General features: G+C 34.3%; 1 protein-coding gene across 1 annotated transcript in view; it reads right to left on the minus strand.

Annotated features, from left to right (window-relative positions):
• Positions 1–14,819, minus strand: part of htt (huntingtin) — a 441,906-nt gene that overhangs the window by 406,298 nt on the left and 20,789 nt on the right. The window contains exon 5 of the mRNA XM_089233919.1: positions 4,088–4,271. Coding sequence (XP_089090045.1) covers positions 4,088–4,271 — 184 coding nt within the window. The remainder of the gene's footprint in view (positions 1–4,087; positions 4,272–14,819) is intronic.

A 14,819-nucleotide genomic window follows, 5' to 3' on the forward strand; every position in this document is an offset into this window, starting at 1 on the left:
GTGCTCACAGAGCCCCACATCTAGTAAAGGCAGCCCTGCTAACAGCCATAGATATACCTACCAAGATTGGCAAAAAAAAAATGTTTTTGAAAAAAAACGGGTTTTTTGGTTTTAATAGCATTTACATTAAAAACAATAAAATTTCCAAAAAATCATTCAAACTTCTAATAATTAATTTAAATAAAATGTTTATTAATGTAATTAACACAATTCCCATATTAATTCATCTATAAATATTTCTTACATTTTAATAAAAACCAACTTTTGCAATGTAGTTATTTTATAGCTTAACTCAAGGAAATATTTTGTGTTTGAGAATTCTTATTATAATTAACTATAATAAAGATGTTTTCCCTAGTTACTTTCAATACGCTTAATTAGGATGCTATTTTTGCAAAAACTATGTTAAAAACTAGGCAAATACAATGTGTTTAATGAAGTATGATTAATGCAGATTAATTAGCAATGATTTGTGATATACAGGGTGATTATAACTAAAGTTCTGATTTCAAAACACTAAAAAATAAAAACCACTGGTCAGAATGACTAGAAAATTTTGCATGAATGTTCCTGAAGCAATGGAATTTTGTATGGCAAATGGGGGGAAAAATACTTAAAAATGTAAAATAGACAATGCTGTACTCATCCAGCACATGGGAAACTTGCTCGCAGAGTGGATATGATAGCCAATCAAGGCAAAATGATAATAGAATTAGCATGGGAGGATTTCATAATTCCTGGAAACATCACAAGAATGAAGTCATTTAAACAAACAACTACAACTTACAAAAGAAATGTTAAATATGTTATCCACAGTGTTCTAGCTGTGAGGTGGAACAATAAAAATGTTTGTTCAACAACAGATCAGAGTAGACCTATGCCATGGACCTATGATGTGGATGTGCTTTCAATTCACCAAAGTTTGCAATCCGACCATTGCACATAATATTTTGAGGTATCCTCAAAGCCAAAAGTTGCAAGTAGTGTTCACCTCAGGTTAACATGGTGGCCAAGTGTCATGTTATTTGTTGAAATGTTTCTTCAGCAGCTGCTTTGCTGATGTTGCAATGTGCATCTTGATAAAAGTTGTACTATCCATCAGGGCCGGAGAAATCAAAAAAATATTTAGGCGCCAGCTAAATTCATTATGAGCAAAGCATGTTTGCCCCCCCCCCAAGAAAAACAGTCACGAGTAATGTTTTTTTTTTACTTTATGATCCATTCTCATGTTGGAAGACACATTATTACGAAATCAAAAAAAATTGTCTCATACTTACACTTCATTTTAGCAATGATGCATATAGAATTTTAGGTGCCAAAACCAATTTTCTAGTTGCTCTGGCATCTGGGATTTGTCCAGCCCTGCTATTCACACACTGACGCTGTTGAAGTGCTGAAATGATGTGATAGCACAAAATACTGGCCAACTGCAGCATCATCTACTTGTACATTTTAAAGTATTTTTTTTTCTTTCATTTTCACCAAAGAAAATTCCATTGCTTCATGAAATGGATCCATACAAATTTTCAAGCCATTCTGACCAGCAGTTCTTATTCATGTTTTGGAATCAACTTGAATTGTAATAACCCTGTATATAGTTGATTCATTTTTCATAAATCACTCACTACTATACATCCTAACCAAATGGTGACCCAGTCCATATTCGAAGAATTTCTAACTGAAAATTATTTGGACAGGGATCACCGGACACTTCACAAACTGGCCACTTTTGAGCTTTTACTACTGTACAGTAGAACCTTGATTAACTGGGGGTAATGTTGAAAATATGTAAAAATAATTCAATATTAAGCCTAGTGGCAATATGCAGTACGAAATGTGCTGCTTCCTATGGAAAGAAAATGAAAATGTCAGTGAGGTAATATAACTACTAGTCTTTTTGGAGCAGCTGGTGTCTTTTTGGATTATAAGACCACCTGCCCTTGGCATGACAGTGAAGTCACTATTGTTGCTGTTTCTTTGTGGAGGGAAAAAAAGGCCTTTAAGAGACCACCACCACATGATGAATGTGTGATGCAATACTCATTCATGAATTTATTCAAGATAGAGCATCAGAATGTAGCACAAAGTTAGATATATCATCTTATACCATTTAAAGATACCATCAAAATGTACCCCAAGAATAGAAAATGTAAGAAAAAACATTTTGGCTAATAATGAACCAATATGATATTTTTCAAAAGAAAAAATTATATTTAGGCCACTTTTATGTGATTTTTTTGAAAAAAACCACTTGGTTAAAACAGCGTGGTTTAAACCAAACAACCCTTGTGGCAGACTAAAAACTTTTGTTTTGAACACCCTAAAGATGCTGTACCACAAAATAAACAATGGGTTATTTCATGTGATGATTGCCCGCTTGGTTACATAGAACAAACATAAGAAGATCCATAGAAACTAGATTAAACGAGCATGCTCGCTGTGTTAAAAATCAAGAATGATACTCTGCCAACAGATGGGGTGATAAACACCAACTAATATTTTCCATAAAAAAACCAAAATAGTAATATTTACATGAAAACGGAAATAGAGACTTGGAAGCCTAACCCTCAAGGGACAAGAACTTACCCTATGTGAAATACCTTGTATGTCATTTAGACTGCAAGTTCTTCTGAAAATTTCATATTCAAGATAAAGCTAAACAGGTCATTAATACACTTATCACCAACGAATAAGCCAAATACAAGGAAATACAAAAACTCCTAATACATTTTGACATGCTATGCCGCTGTGGTGGTCGAGTGGTCATAGTGATGGACTCGCATTGCAAGAATCCGGGTTCGAACCCCACTGGAACTACAGTGGTAGTTGGCTAAAGTTGGTTTTCTGTGGTTTCCAACTTTGAGGCCCGAATGCGAGCCGATCTCCCCATTATAAAGTCTCGCCACAGAGAGCAACAGGCCTACAACGCAACAAATATTCAATCATTACACTTCACTCACAATTTGAAGTATCACTGAAATATCAAGCACAACACTAGCTACACACTCAGACTGTTAGGTGCACTCACTTTGTTCCAGACTCTGCCACGAAGCTGGGCTGGAAGAGATCTCGGCAACGGGATAAGTCCGGTGGCAGAGCCCCTGGCGTTCATTCATTCATGACATGCTATGGGTGGCATCTTCAGAGGGTAAAAATACCACACTGACCGAGTATCCCACTTTGATTGATTACCAAATCTTCAATCTTGGTTGCTCAGCAGAACAAAAAATACCTAAGTCTGTCCAAGTCAAACGTTGTGACCAGAATAAAGTGGAGCGCTTGTGTTTAAGTCTTTTGCAACACCCTGATTGGCTGCTTGCAAAATGAAGCTATCCAATTGGTCTACTCAAATTTTCTTACAATTCCTGCTTGAAATGAATTTAAGATATGGCGCTGCGTGATCAGTGGTGTTGATTTACTGTCATGCAGTAATTTATTTTTGAAGGCCTGAATATATGTGCCTTCGTAAAAGTCTAAATCAGCCATTGACTTTGTGAAAAACTTTTGCTTCCTGAAATTTGAATCTATGACCATCTTGCAAGCAGTGTGAGGGGGCGATGGCTGATTTTTCATGTAAAATTTGTTCAGTTTATTTGTTGAGAAGATTCCTCAATATAGATAAATCATGCCCTTGAATGAGAACGACTAGATCATCTACATAAGCTTGAGTATATAGCCTGGTCCTTTGAGACTCGTCCTAGAGCATGATTCTGGTATTTAGCACAGTTAAAAAAATTAAGTAAGTCATAGATGGTGACTACATACAGTGAAACCCACAGTTTCTTCAGCTTGCTTTCAGTGATGCCCAGAGTTTTACTGTTGAATATGTTTACTTTATATACATCATTTGACATCTCTTTTCATATTTGATATAGAAACAGGATAGAAAGGTTGGGTTCACATAGCTTCGATTTGCATAATAATCTAAAAGACGAAATCAGCTTTCTCTGCCGAAAAAAAAAATGTCTGTCATTCTGTATTTATTGTAAAAAAATTTGGCAGTACTTATCTGTATAATTTTTTTTTTCTAAATACACTGGTATTCGATAACACAAAGAACTGAAGACAGAAAAATAAACCAGCTCACCTTAATCTCCTTATCAGTTGTAAACAAGCCAAGTACAGGCATGATTTTTGTGATAGATAGTGCCAATGTCTCTTGCACAAGTTCTTCACTTCCATGGTGAGAGAAATCTTCATTATCATTAATACTATCATTAACTCTACGGCATATTTTAGCAAGGCAAGGGAGCAAGTTCACAGCATAAGGTCTAGAACAAAATTGATATTTTATGTATTAATGGATGAAAAAATGCACAAAAATAGTCTATGTTTACAAGCTTCAAAATAAACTATCATACATACAATGCTAGTTCTAAAAAAAACCATGTAAACAAACAGAAATTGAAAAAAGAGTCTAAAAAGTTATTGATGACCAGGGTTGGCAGGTTTTTGATGCATGGCAGCTTTTTAACATATAAATTTCCATTGAAAATACACACATTGATTGCATGTAATGCTTGAAGTGACTATGCAATACATAAATGTGATTTTAAAATAATCTTTCCCTAACTACAGAATTATTTTGGGTAATATATGTTACTGCTAAAGTTCGAAAGCCGTTAATGTGCAGCGTTAACCTAGCTAATTTGCAGATTAACTGATTTGTCGCAAGCCCTGCACCCTAGTTAATCTGCAAAATACCTAGATAATCTATAGAATAACTGATTTCTGCACTTTAGCGGTAACATATACACGTGTATATATATACTTGTAAAATATAGAATTTGAGTAGAGCATAGCATAAAAACTATGAAAAGATATGTAATGTATTCAATTCAAGATAATTTTCAACCTTCTAAAATGTCTTCACCTGTATATATATGCATTAAATATACAGGGTGGGCAAAAAGTCTGTAAAAAATTTATAAAAAATAACCAAATTTTTTAAAGACAGAAAAAAAACCTAAAAAACAGCCGATAGTAGGCACTGACATATACAAGTCAAAGAAAAGTGTATCGATCGGGTCCATTTAATCTCTCAGAACTGAAAGGTGTGATTCGCCGAGAGGTTTCATGTATATATCCGGACATGTTGCACTCTGCCGTTGCTGGGTTGGACTCGCCTGCAATGTGTTATCCCGCGCGGTGGTCATGTGCAACACATACTGCTGTAATAAATGATTTGGAGGGCATTCTGTTTGTTATTTGAGTATCTTTTCTTTGACTTGTGTACGTCAGCATCACCTATCGGCAGTTTTTGAGTTTTTTTCCTGTCTTAAAAAAATTCCAGTGACTTAGCGATGCTAACCCTGCAAACTGTTTTTTATTTTGGTTATTTTTCTGGGTTTTATGAATTTTTGAAGTTTCTACAGACTTTTTTATATCAACATCTGCTCTACTCTTTTTTTACAACAGATACATGTTTAAAAAGTTCTTTCTTGCTATATACATAAAGTTGATTTCTGTTATTATTAAATTATCTAGAAAATCTCAAATATTTAAAACAATATTCTTATTGTATATAACATTAGAATATATCCAGCAATCAAAATACTAAATTATCCTAAAAAATTTTCCCCTGAAAAATATCTAATATCCAAGAATAGAAAATGTGGTAACAATGAAAAATTTTGGCTAATAATGACTTATTAGCCAAAATTTTTCATTGTTACATTTTCTATTCTTGGGTTACATTCTGATGGTATATCTTCAAATGATAAAAGTGGTTTTTTTTTCTAAAAACTCACAAAAAAGGCCTGAATATACATATTTTTTTTCATATAAAGTATCTTAGTTACTTAAGTTATATTACATCAAAATTTCTAATTCTTACATTTTCTAATCTTGGGCTACACATTCTGATGTTCTATTTTTAGAAAATTCATGACTGGGGATTGCATCACACATCTAAATGTAGTGGCGTATTTGTCTCTCACAGGCTTTTTTTTCCCCCTTCACCAAGAAGCAGCAACAGTAGTGACTGCATTATCATGCTAGGGACGCGCGCACACACACACACACAGGTGGTCTTACAACAAGACACCAGCTGCCCTTAGAGGACAAAGACCAATGTACTAGAGAAAAGTCCAACTTTGCTATTTGTTGTACGCATTGTTAAGTAGTGAGGATTAATATGAAAACCAGTTTCAGAAATTTCATTTGATATTTTTTTATATTTAGTGAATCTAAAAAATTTCTAAGAAATAAATATTTAGTCTATTATTAGTTTAAAATAAAATGAATCGTGGTGAAAGGCCTCAGCATATAGCCTGGCAAAATTTTGATAAAGCAGAGAAAAATGGAAAGATACATGCAAAATGCATCAACTGTGGAGTTATGTGATGTAATCGGGTGGACCGGATGAAGAGCCATATAGCTCAGTGTATTGGAAGGGGCAATGATGTTGAACCAATACCTGATGCGCAAAAAGCAACTACATCAACATCTACAGAGTCCACTGCTTCACAGCCTGTTATTTTGTTTTATAATTTTTTATATGTTTATTAATTTAAACATGTATGTACATCTTTTATGTGTATTATTATTATTTATTATGTCTAATCTAAATCACATTATGTCTAAATATAAATTTTTGGTGCATGTTAAACTATGTATTTGATTAATAAAATTGACCATACAAGGGAATAATTGTTCACTTACAGCCTGGGCAGGTTTTTTTGGGCAAAATAGGAGGAAAATTGAATTTGTGATGGTTGGTGTGGTGTATATGCGAAACTGATAACCCTTCGTCATGAAGGTTAAAATCGAACTGAATAAAAGTATTACCGTATATCCTTGTCCACAGCTTGACTGTTACAAATTTCCTTTTTCCACAACCTCAGATTATGTAACTTAAAAATGTATGTACATGCTTTATGTGTACATCTTATGTCTAAATATACATTTTTAGGTGCATGTTAAACTATGATCAATAAAATTGACCATACAAATAAGAGAATAATTGTTCACACACAAACACACCCACTTCTGCATAATAGTATCTGCACCTTGAGTTGGTACGCAGAACTGTAGAAAGAAGATTGTTTGTGGTAAAATGAACCAGAACCCCATAGTTTTCTTTTCATCGAACCCAAACTTTCAGGATCTAAAGTAGCATGCTTCTCTTTTTTCCTTACAAGAATATCCCCTGCTTCATTAAATTAAATTCTGAAATATTTTTAAAGGAGCAATAATAATTAAAAAATGATCTGGCTAAAAGGAGGAGATAGCAGTCATTCTGAGGATTCATTACTCCGGAGGTGTTTTCCACTTGTCCAAATTAGCCATTTTTGGCAACTTAAAACTACAGAATAACTTGAATTATCATTAAAAACAAATGCCAATAACATTATTTTATATTAATATCACTTTATACAAGGCAATCTGTTATGTATAGCAACATACCTACAGAATACCTTCATCTGGTTGATGATTTAAACAGGCCAATTTTCGGGGTCGGGCTTATATTATGAGCATCTTGAAAAATCAAGCTAAGGCTTATTTTCTGGTTAGATATTATTTTCAGAGGAAAACTATACTTTTTGTTCTGTTTCACTTGAAGGTGTTCGTTACCATTGTTCAATTCAAGAATCCCACAAAGTTTTTTTTTTCCTTATGAGATGTAATTTTTGTTTCTTGATATTTCAGTTATGAAAGTCTGATGTACCTGTATAAAACATGTGACAATCAGCTTTTTATGTATCATAGACAACACAACATATTGAATCAGCATTCTGCTCTGGTCTGTAGAGTCCCAAACATTGACTCGCCATCTTCGCACTTGGCGACTGTTGGCCAGTCTTTGGTGAGCGGGACACAGTCTTTGATATCGGTCCGGGAAATTGACAGTTCATCTGGAACATGTTTTTCTTGTCTGAGGAATGGGAGGTGTAGGCAAAGTAATTCTTGTTGATGACGGATTGAAATCATTCATGTCTGAAGCCAAGAAAACGGGTTTCAGTCTGTCCAGAGAAACTGTTCGTTTTTGTCCACAGACGTTGATGTCGAATGTCTTTTCATGTCATTGGATCACTTGAAACGATCCGTCATATGGAGCTTGTAGTGGCTTCCACACTCCATCGAGCTGAATGAATACGTGTGAGCAGTCCTTTAGATGAGGGTGAATGAAAATACTTTTTGGTCCATGACAAGATGTTGGTTGCGGTCGTAATTTTGAAAAAATATTCTTTGATAGTCTCAACAAGTTCTTTTGATGTTGTTTCCCTTGGAGTGGGATCGAATCTCTGGGAAGTGTGAGACTAGTGCTGTATACCAATTCCAATTAATAAATCAATTTTTTAGTTGCAGCCTGCAACTAAAAAATTGATTTATTAGTGGCAAGGTTTTTTTATGCCAATAACATTCCATTTAGCATTGTTGAACATTCAAGTTTCAAAGATCTAGTTTCTGCTTTGCAACCTGGTTATAATACCCCAAGTAGAAAAGCTTTGGCTCAGTCATTGCTTGATGAAGTTACAACAGAGGTTTAGCAAACTGCAAAAGACAATCTCAGTGGAAAAGCTGTAACTTTGATTGAAGACGGATGGAGCAATATTCATAACGATCCAGTCATAGAGAGAGAGCTACATGTATACATTCTGAAGGCAAGTCCTATTTTCTTGAAGCTGTTGAGTGTGGTGCTGTTATGAAAAATGCAGATTACCACAAGCAAATAATTCACAATTCCATATGTTTGGCTCACAATAAATATTCTTGTGAAGTAAAGGCAGTTGTAACTGATAATGCAAAAAAAATGGAGAAAGTCAGGTAACTTTTGCTTAATGAGATTGACCAAAGTTTAATAGCATATGGGTGCTCTTCTCATTGGGTCAACTTACTCAGAGAAGATCTAACACCTGAAGCTGTGCTGAAACTACAAAAACACTTTAGAAACCATCATTTGCTCTCGGGATGGCTTAATGAACATATGGGGTCAATAAAACCCCAATTACCTGGTGAAATACTCGATGGAAGAGTACACTTATACTTGTCTTGAAACATTTTTACACAATAGGCCATTTTTTCAGAAAATAGTGGAAGATCACAAAAATGGAATTGTTCTTTTAATCAACAATTATAACTTATACAAACAGTACAAAGATTCTTCACTCCAACTCAAGCCAATAAGTGTTGCATTGGATATTCCTCAAACAGATACAGCTACAATAGCTGACTCATGCAGTGTTTGGCTAAACCTTCTCAAACAAAGTGCTCTTCAGCCTCATATTGAAAAAATACAAAACATGATGGACCAGATTCTGAGACCATTTCATTATTTGGCACATACTTTGCAACCAAAATATAAAGGTGAAGGACTGACTGATGTGCAAAGTGATTTGGCTTGCACATGGGCAACTGAGAACATTAACAATTGTTTGCCATTGCTAATCTCATATGAAGCAGAAGAAACTCCTATTCCACCTTCTTATTTCAGTTCAGCAGGAATAAAAACAAACACAGGAGTGGAAAATGAAAATTTGATTTTTGTAGCAGGAAAAATTATTTTCATAGCAGCAAAAATGTTGTTTTGTAGCTATTTAAAATTTTGGCAGTAAATTTTTACATACATATATGCAGTAGCATACACAGGATTACATTTTACTTCAAGAAACAGTGTTATTTCAGTGCAGAAGAGGGGGGGGGGTGTTATAGAGACTTCGTCAAGAAGAAATAATTATATATTTTTTAATCATAAAAAAATTATGAGACTTCTTGATATTTATATTTTTGCATTTTTTACAATATCAACAAATGAGAGGCTCTTAATATGCAGACATTTTAACACATGGCGTGTTTCAGATTTCAAACATAATTTGAAAATGAGTGTTCGTAGATTTAGCTTGTAGACTTTATACCTAATTAAAAAAATCACTAAAGGACAGGCTGGAAACACTCATTAGAAAAGCATTTTTCTTGCTTTTGTGGCTGATGCAAGTCTAAGTAAGGCTTTTGTTCTCTTCAGTATCAAGCATTTTTGAATGTTTGATCTTGCGTCTTTTACCAGAATTTACCCATTTCTTATTTAAAATGTGTTTCTTTTTGAGTTTGCTCTTGATTATGTCACCTCAATTTGATTCAACATACTTTGAGATAACTTCTTTTGCTGGGTCATTCTTAGAATATTTATTAAAAATTCTCAGAAATTTAATAGTGTGATTAAAAAGTGGACTTAAATTATTTTTAACTTAAACTACAGAAATAAAAACTATAAAATAATGTGTTTAAACTGTTAGAAATTTAATAGAATCATTCTATTTTCAGAAAAAATTCAATCCGAGTACATTTGTTTTCACTCTTTATTTTTAACTGATTTGTGATTGCTCTGTGTATTTTATTTTCCAGCATCTTTGACAGATTTTCAGTCTTGTTTTGCTTTCAAGTTTTCTATTATTTATTTTCTACTATTCATTCTCTTGATATGCCATTTCCTTTTACGCCATTCACTGAAATGTTTAGTGTTTAATGGAGAATGGTTTCCAGATGAGCATTAATTGCTGCTGTGGTGGTCGCGAGGTCCCAGGTTCGAACCCCACGGTCAGCTGAAGTTGGTTTTCTGTGGCTCCCAACTTTGAGATGCAAATGCGAGCCGATCTCCCCTTTAAAAAGTCTCTCCACAGAGAGCAACAGCAGTACAAATTGTAATTCAATCATAACACATCACTCACTTCACTTCTGAAATATATATGGCAGCACTGAAAAATCAAACACAACACTACATCACTCAGACTGTCAGGTACACACACACAGTTACGCTTCCGGCAAAACTCACTGGGTAGTAAATTGCCCATAGATGGTGATAGACCTGAGTTGTGCTCCGTTTGAAAGAAAGATGAGCATTAATTAAAATTATACTTTGTCTAGACCATGGTCATGGTTGGTTTCAAAGGAATGAAGAGATAATTCATGTAAGTGTTGTGCTTGTTATGTGTTCAAGTGTTGCGATCTATCTTCCAAATCAAAAATGGGAATGAAAATGAAAATCTTTTCTGAAAATTTCAAACTGATTGTTTTGGATGGAATAATTTGCAGAAACCTTTGTAATTTCCGATTCATTTCATCTAGCTGGAACAACACTCAAATAGTACACAATAAATATGTGTAAGTTTATGAAGTAAGTGAATAAAAACCCAGGATAAGAGCTTTGATGACCGAACTGCCTATGTTATCTCTCACAAGTGAACCTTTGGGGTGGGGGTTGGTCACCCTGATCACCCTCCAAGCGAAATGTGAATATGATAATATTGTATCTAATAAATCCATTGAAAATTATTCGTATAAATATTTTTGATTAAATAACAAATTCAAGAAAACTTGAACTTAAAAAGGGAAAAAACTGGGGCATTTTTCTCAAAAAAGTCAGGAGAGAAAGAAAACCATAATTACCCTGAAAATATGGGACAATGCAGGATGTATGGTCACTCCCCATCTGCAACAATGTAAGGGGAGAAAAAACCAACAGTGACTTTAGCTTTGCCCCTAATCTCTCACTATATTTCTCATGGCATATACAAATCTGTGAGTTTCCCCCAAATAATTTTACTCATGCGGCTTATGCCACAGGTACCAAAATGATGTGTTGCACAGGTGAGAATTTTGTATCAAGCCTTCCCCTTCCCTGCTCCTTCACATGATTGCACAGGGGCTATACAGACCAATGTTTCTCAGAGTATTCAGATCTTGGAAGGGGAGATTACCGTCCTCTGGAACTGTGTCTGTTTTGGAATTGGCTATAAAAAAACTGCAGATCCCAATACAATTAGTCTTGGTATGCAGAATATGATAATGATGGAATCTTTCATCAAATACCTTTCAAACCAAACATGACCATGGTCTAGACAAAGTAATTTTAATTAATGTGCAGCTGGAAACCATTTTCCATTCAACACTAGACATGCTGGTGAGTAGTGTAAAAGGAAATGACATATCAAGAAAAATAGTAGAAAATGGATAATAGAAAACTTGGAAGTAAAATGAGAGACTGAAAATCTGTTAAAGATGCTGGAAAATAAAATACATGGAGTAGTCACAAATCAGTTAAAAATAGGGAGTGAAAACAGATTTACTCAGATTGAATTTTTTGAGAAAATAAATCAAAGGAATCGCCTTTTTGTTTTTTGAAAAAATAGCTGGAAACAGCGATTGAAGGGTTTATGTTATTTTGTTGTTATTCTGTGGATAAGTGGTAATTCTCTCAGTTTTACCCCCATTTTATACATTGTCTGAAGCTTAGGTGCCAAATCCTGGGGAGAGCCTCAAGCTAATTCCATTTACAGCCCCCAAGAAATAAAATTATGAGGGCAAATGGTGTCGTCGAAAAGTCAGCTTCTATCGTGATGCAACATCAAAGTTTCCTAAGGGAAAATTTTGTTTGTGGTGCAAGATGGCGCAGAATTGAAGAATTTCAGCATTTTTGTAGCAGTATGTAGCAAATGAGGGGGAAATTGTCAAAATTGTAGCAGACCTCGGAAATTGTAGCAGTTTGTAGTAATTATAGCAGATTTTCCACTCCTGCAAACCCTGTGATTTGGTGGAAAGGACTTTCTAAATGTAATGCTTTTTCAGCTGAGCCTGCACCTGAACTCATAAAACTAGCAATGCTTTTGCTGTCTAGTCCCGCCAGCTCAGCCTCCATCGAAAGAGTATTTTCTAACTTTGGATTTGTCCATTCAAAACTTAGAAATCGTTTAGATGTAGCAAAATGTGCAAAATTAGTTACATGTTATCGGATGCTGCGTGGTAAAAATGAACCATGCTATTAATTATATATCTATTCTAGACATTTTGTACCTCAAAAAATTGAAAATTGAAAATTATAATTAATATTTTGTTTCAATTATTTTAATAAATTAGTGTTTAAAAATGAAACATTGCAATATCAAAGTTTCTCATCATTATGTTATATAACTATTCTACTCGAAAACATCCCAAAGTATCCATTTAGGTTTTTGACGTCAAAAACCGAACCCTGTTGATGACCCATTGCAACTAAATTCCTTCTTACTATAACGTCTGGACAAAGAGAACTTATAGCCATAGGCATATATAGGGAAAGCCCCCCCCCCCCCAATTAAGAGCCTGGAGGGTAAACTGTCACTACAGTAGAAATGGATTACCTTTTGGGTTTGATAATATGATTAAATAATCGACGTTTGGGTGTACCCAAAATTCCAAAACGAACACGTCCTCTTGCTCTACGCTTTTGTTGCCAGTTCATTTTGAATTTGATTCTTGTCTACAACAGCGAGTAACTCCCGCTATAAGGAGTTTTTTCAATATTTTCTTTCTTCTTTGTTTCTGCTACTGATGAAGGAACTTCATATAGTTCCGAAACACGTATAGCCGTGATCGTTTTGGAATTTTGGGTACACCCAAACGTCCATTATTTAATCGTATTATCACTACAGTCCTTAGCCAAAAATTCAGTAGTTAAGCCTTGATTTGTATGTAGCTGGCCAGAAGTTAGACATTTTGATACCATCTCTTAGCTAAAAGAATTATTTTTGGTAGTTACTTCTGTGGAGCAGCAGTCTTTAAGCAAATACAAATACAATGCCACAACAGGCAAGATGCCGAACGAGGTGGCTGAGAAAAAGATGCCCATAACAAATGGCAGTAGCTCATGGTGGCCATCTTGAAAAAGAGCACTTTGCCACTAGACATGAGCTCCCTTTATCATGATTTAGCGATAGGATATACTTGTTTTAATGAATTAAACAATTTTATTCAAGAAAAATGATTGATAAAATATTGTTTCTATCTTTGGTGTCTTCAAAGTTAAAGTAATTTATTGTTATATCTTCCGAAACCTGTGGCATATGTATATGTTGACATCAACATCAGCAATCGAAGCTGTGACAAAGTGCTAGCATGTTCATACTACAGTAAGAATTATTTTATTGCTATCGAACTATATAGAAAGAGTTATTGAAGTTATTCTTAATATTTTTGTCCAGTTAATGCATTATTTAAAAATATAAACAGTCATAATGTCGTGCAATCATTAGGACAGTGGATCCCATTTGGTGATGCAGAAAAATATCAAAGTCTATTTATATTTTGGATTGTATTGAAAATATTCATATGGTAAATGAAATATAACCTGATATTATAGTTATTGCAGATTCATAGTTTTATATTCTATGTGTTTTGATACATTAAATTTTTTCTATGAAAATTTGTGTCTAAATGAATTGAGCATGTGTGTAAATAAATAATTTGAATGTTGTTGATACAATGAAAATTTTGCTTGGATGACTATGCTATATAATCAGCTACAAAAAAGGAAATTGCAAATTTAGTTTATACATCTGTCTGTAAATGTTTACCTTAGAAAAAAGGCAGAATCAAGGGCATAATTGATATCAAAACTTTGATGGATACAAACATGATGGATCATATTTTTGTACAGACCAACAAGTCATTTAACAGGAGGGCATCAGTTACGATTAACAAAAGATAGGAATAGACTCTGTTGTCATAGGGACTTCGCCTCAAATAGGGTGGTCAATGATTCATAATCACCTATAATCTAGGGTGGTCAATTGAAGAATACATTCAAAACAAACTGTGATAATCACATCAGGGACATGAGAGACAACAATAACAGACAATCTTAAGACAATTGTGGAAAAAGGGAGAGTGAGGACTTTTAAACTTTTCTTAAGAAATTCTTGTAACAACAACGAAGGAAATTTAACCATTCACAAAAATTGAAACCCATCTTTACATCCACACAGATTGTTTCAAATTTAGTTTCTTTTCCTCGAACAATAACCGACTGGAACAACTTCCCCCCCCCCCCAAACGCAAACATTATT

The sequence above is a fragment of the Pholcus phalangioides genome, unplaced genomic scaffold (genome assembly GCF_987345545.1).
Source record: "Pholcus phalangioides strain wild (caught in Gottingen) unplaced genomic scaffold, Ppha-v1.0 ptg000007l_1, whole genome shotgun sequence".
NCBI lineage: Eukaryota > Metazoa > Arthropoda > Arachnida > Araneae > Pholcidae > Pholcus > Pholcus phalangioides.